The sequence below is a fragment of the Cololabis saira genome, chromosome 14 (assembly GCF_033807715.1).
Source record: "Cololabis saira isolate AMF1-May2022 chromosome 14, fColSai1.1, whole genome shotgun sequence".
Classification (NCBI taxonomy): Eukaryota; Metazoa; Chordata; class Actinopteri; order Beloniformes; family Belonidae; genus Cololabis; species Cololabis saira.
Genome location: NC_084600.1, coordinates 44,366,277 through 44,371,899, shown reverse-complemented (window position 1 = coordinate 44,371,899; position 5,623 = coordinate 44,366,277). Strand labels below are relative to the sequence as shown.

General features: G+C 42.3%; 1 protein-coding gene across 1 annotated transcript in view; it reads left to right on the top strand.

Moving 5' to 3' along the window:
- The first annotated feature begins 215 nt into the window (after nt 1–215).
- hunk (hormonally up-regulated Neu-associated kinase) overlaps nt 216–5,623 on the top strand; it is a 20,239-nt gene continuing 14,831 nt past the window's right edge. The window contains exon 1 of the mRNA XM_061740641.1: nt 216–689. Coding sequence (XP_061596625.1) covers nt 420–689 — 270 coding nt within the window. The 5' untranslated portion in view covers nt 216–419. The remainder of the gene's footprint in view (nt 690–5,623) is intronic.

Genomic DNA, 5,623 nt, shown 5'->3' with positions numbered 1-5,623 from the left:
CTTCCCACCCTCAAGGCTTATTTATGGTTCCGCGTTACACCGACGCAGAGCCTACGGCGTAGGGTACGCGGCGACGCGCTGGGCTACGCCGTCGATTTAACGCGGAACCATAAATCAGCCTCGACGCGTGGGCAGGACCGGGAAAGTCACTTCAAACTGGAGAAACACGCCGCTTGCGCTCAGATCGCACTGAGACGCGCATGTGAGAGGAAAAGAAAAGCCTCACATCCTTAAAGCCTTGAGAGCGCAAACAGGTGGCGCATACAGAGCTCCGGTTCCACCTGCAGCCGCAGGAACCAGACACGCACCGAGGACGCACCGTTTCCACCTGCAGCCGCAGGAAACAGACACGCACCGAGGACGCACCGTTTCCACCTGCAGCCGCAGGAACCAGACACGCACCGAGGACGCACCGGCGCATGGAGACGCCCGAGCCGGGGACCGGGATGCCCGCGGCGGACAGCGACATCATGGACTGCGGAGCCGGGTCTAGTCCCGGGTCCAGGACCAGGACCAGAACCGGGGACCAGGAGAACCTGCCCCCCGCGTCCCTCTGCAGCCCCGCCGCAGACACGCTGAAGAACTTCTACCACACCAAGCGCGTCGGGAACTACCTGATCGGGCGCAAGCTGGGCGAGGGCTCGTTCGCCAAGGTGCGGGAGGGTCTGCACGCCCTGACGGGGGAGAAGGTGCGTGGAAAACCCGCTGTTTGCTTTTCATTTAACTTTTATTTTTAAACCAGGTCGGTCCCCGTTGAGCAGGGCGCCTCCAAAAATGTTTCCCAGGGGGGGCCAGAGGGGGCCACTTAAAATTTTGGGGTGGAGACCAAAACTAAAAGCCATCATTACAGGATTTTATTATACTGTTGTAGTATACAGGCTTAGAAAAACTTTTTTTTTTTACTTTCTAACTTGTCTGCATATATATTAATGGTTAATACCAGTAATGGTGGTAAAAACCTAAGGCATATACGCATTTTTAATATATAATATATATTTTGATATATCATATATATTTATTTTTATATATATATATATATATTTTTTTTTTTTTTATATATATATATATATATATATATTGTTTTATTTTATATACATTTTTTATTTTATATATATATATATATATATATATATATATATATATATATATATATATATATATATATATAATTTATTTTTTTAAATTGTTATTATTAGGCCCAGAAATACTTAAAGAAACTGACGATAGTGCTGTGACCGGCAAGTGTTTTTCTTTTTTTTTTTTTTATTGAGGCAAGTGGGGGGGACCATGGCCCCCCCTGGCCCCCCCCCTGGTGGCACCACTGCCCGCTGAGATACAATGACCCTCTTTTTCCAAGGGAAGCCTCTTTTTCCAAGACAGCAGCCAGAGAAACATTAATAAAAGTGCAACAATGAAAAAACAGACAACTAAATCCAAAAATATAGGTTAAAAGAACAAGATTAAGAATTTACATTGAAACAAACAACAAGTGTGAAAAGTAGCTGCTGCAAGATCCTTCATACGGCTTTTTAAAATGCCCAACAGTGATGAGATCCTTCAGATTTAGTGTCTTCTCTAGGGAGTTCCAGTCCTTAAAGTCCTTAAAACAGCGTTTACCTGGTTGGGAATGCATTTTTGGCACATTCAGCAGATATAAATCCTTGGAACGTGAGCAGTAATAGCTGTGGGTTCTGAAAAATGTAGTTGCATAAATAAATGTGGGAGTAAACCCAGGATTGCTTTATAGATAAAACTGCACCGGTGGATGAAGACGGCCATTCAATGTTTCAGGTGTTTGTGCATGACACCTGAATGGAAAATATTGATTCCATTTAAAAATACTTTATTTTGTATTTCATTCATGTGTTTTCAAGAGATTCCAGTCACGTGGTTCTTCCAGTAACTGTCCTGGTTTTCATCTCGAGTCACTTTGTTTGTATATAACTGCAGATTCATTATTATTATGAGCAACAAACCAGTAAAAGTGTTAATGACTGAGTTTATTACATCCCCAGATGGACGTGTTGGGTCTTTGTTAACCCTTTTACCACTTTAATTACATTCAGTTCGCCTGGATTTATATTGATTTTATGGCTGTGGAATTGTAAAATGTGCAAAAAAGATGACTTTAACTTTCAATATCTGGCATTTATTCCATATTACTGTGTAGTAACTGTGTAATGAGCTGGAGCTCAGCTCGGCGCGTGTTTTTGTTGCATGGATGTGAGCATGGCTTTGTCTGCTGGTGACCTCAGCCTCCGTTCTGGGGGGGCTCGGGTCCCACCCACCTACTTACATATGCGATGCTGTCGCTGATGAACGAGTGAGTGGAATACAATCCCTCCAAACATCAGAGTCCGTCTCATTCAGCTCATTTAAGGAAAAATCTACAGAAATGGCCAAATTTGTCGACACTATATCCCTGATTTTGGTCTAAATGCTTGTTGTTGGTGTGAAATGAGTGTGTGTGAGTGTGTGTGAGGGGAGGAGTTATGTCTACTGTTGCTTTCTGAATATTGTACCTATGACATGTTTTTACTGTCATTTGTTGCTTGTGTTCCCCCTGGCAGGGGGTGACTGCAATGGAAATGAGCCTTTTTGGCGACAATTCAATCAATCAAATAACTTTATTTATCCGTTAGGAACTTGGTTTGTGTAAAAGCATCAGCATCAGTGCGTGTTACAGTTAACATATGTGACAAAAACAACGCACACAATCAATGTAAAGCAACATCCATTGGTCAATCACAAGTAGCATAGATACAAATAAGAGAGAACAAAGAGATGAAAATAATCCCCCATTAAGTGCATGATAAATACATTAAAGGCAATGATTTTAAAAATATGTTTAAAAGCAGGTACAAGAAAATAAATAGGTAAATCAGCTATTTATGAGTCTGATGGATGAGGGCGCAAAGCTTGACATGGCTCTGTTTTTTGCAATTGGGTAGAAAGAAAGAAAGAAAGAAAGAAAGAAAGAAAGAAAGAAAGAAAGAAAGAAAGAAAGAAAGAAAGAAAGAAAGAAAGAAAGAAAGAAAGAAAGAAAGAAAGAAAGAAAGAAAGAAAGAAAGAAAGAAAGAAAGAAAGAAAGAAAGAAAGAAAGAGCGGACGGACGCGCGGGTTGTTGTGATCCCGCACGCTGGTCCTTTGTCCCGCATCTCCAGGATGTATTGATTTATTTAATTATTTATCTATTTATTGATCTAATTCCGAGGAGCGGCTCAGATATTTGCGGCTCAGATATTTGCATATAAGCAGAACCCGCCGCGGGTTATTCCTCCCGCAGAACCGGTCCTGCGTGTTTCTGCTTAAACGTGACCGAGTCCTCGCGTGATGGGAATTAAATGTTGCCCGACGGCGTCGAGGCAGGCTGGTTCCGCGTGCCCGCTCCGCGTGCCCGCGCCGCGTGCCCGCGCCTCTCGGGCCCGCGCCCCCACCTTTTGTTGAGGATGATGCAAACACATGGCAACCCTGGTCCGGGGGCGCGCATGCGCCCAACAGGGGGGGCATTTATTCAATAAGGGGGTAATTAAATACAGGATAAACGAAGAAGAGTAACGTATAAAAATATCCATTCTGGTTTCTGTTGGGGAGAAATAAATATTAAGTATTTTTATTTGATTTATTTATTTTGTTTTTCTGGTTTACATTGTGTAGCTCCCAATTAAGTGAGTGTTATTGTATATTGATGATTTTCTGTTTCGGGTGTCTTAAAATCCTGTCTTTGGACATGACACACTCATTCATTCATTCATTCATTCATACATACATACATACATACATACATACATACATACATACATACATACATACATACATACATACATTAATTCATTCATTTCATTCATTCATTCATTCATTCATCCATCCATTCATTCATTCATTCATTCATCCATTCATTCATTCATTCATTCATTCATTCATCCATTCATTCATTCATCCATTCATTCATTCATCCAGAACCCCCAGGTCTGGGTCGGGCAGGTCCAGGACTTTCACCAGGGGGTGAAAGTGAAAGTGTTGTCGGGGTCGGGGGGTTGGAGAGTCACGTGGTTCTGATGTCTGTAACCCACTTTCTACACACACACACACACACACACACACACACACACACACACACACACACACATATATACACACACACACACACACACACACACATATACACACACACACACACACACACACATACTCAGACCCCTCCTCCTATACACTACTGTAAATACACACACACACACACATATACATAGAGGGAGAGAAGAGAGAGGGATGGAAGAGAGAGATAGAATGAATGAATGAATGAATGAATGAATGAATGATTTTATTTTCGTGTCCGGACATTTAAATGACCCATCCCTCATGGGATTACACAGACACATTAATTACATCAAAATATAACATTCCGGTGTGTGAACCACCTACTTCCAGCTACAAATAATAATAATGATAATAAGCAGCAACAAATAATAATAATAAATAAAATTAAAATTAAAATTAAAATTAAAATTAAATAAAATATCCCACACTATAAAATGAAAAAAAAGGCAATGATTTAGATAGAAGAGAGAGGGAGAGAAGAGAGGGATGGAAGAGAGAGGGATGGAAGAGAGGGATTGAAGAGAGGGAGAGAAGAGAGGGAGAGAAGAGAGAGGGAGAGAAGAGAGAGGGATGGAAGAGAGAGGGATGGAAGAGAGGGAGAGAAGAGAGGGAGAGAAGAGAGGGGGAGAGAAGAGAGGGATGGAAGAGGGATGGAAGAGAGAGGGAGAGACGTGTGTTTCATGGTAATCAGCTGCTGACGTCTGTCATTGACTGAAGGACGTGTTGGTGGCGTTAATGTCCTGATGTCCTACGTTTACCTTTCTGTCCCCGAGACGAGGGACGGACAGACAGACGGACGGACGGACAGATGGATGGACGCCCTCCACCAGGGCGAGAGTTCCAAGTTTCAAGTTTATTTTATTCATACATAGCCATTAATCAGACAATCAGACATCTATAATGTTCCTTTGGCACGTATCAATGGGTCCTGTAATGGGAAATTTCCGTATAACAATGTCTTTTGCCTGTTTTCTAGTGAACGTTCCTCGCCGAGGTCACGCGCCTTTGACACAGTACGGTTGTCAGGGTGATGGGCGATATTTTGTCTAGTTCCCAGCTTCTCAACTATAAGATAACTTGTCTCTAAACATGTTCAGCTCACTCAGACATTACAATTCAGACAATCAAACATACAAATACATACAATCATTCATACAGTCATCCCAATATCTCCGTCATGCAAGGGGATTTTATAGATATGTAGACAGTAGATTTAGATAGGGAGCAGGCCGATCCGTCTGGGGTTTAGACCATTTACAACTTCAAACATTATGCATTATGGAAGAGATTGAGTTCAGTAAGTCTTAGAAGAGCATGGCGATAGAAACGTGGGCGAGTGGGAGCATCTGTAGCAGACCAGGACGTGGCACGTATGACTTTCTTTTGTCGGCTCTCGAGTTTTAGAACTGGGAAAAGTGTTGGACCATCTGACGTTACAGTAACTCAGACGAGGTTCAAAAAGAGTTTTGTACAGAGTTATTAAAGCAGATAGTGAAGAGAATGTCTGAGCTTGTAGAATAGACCA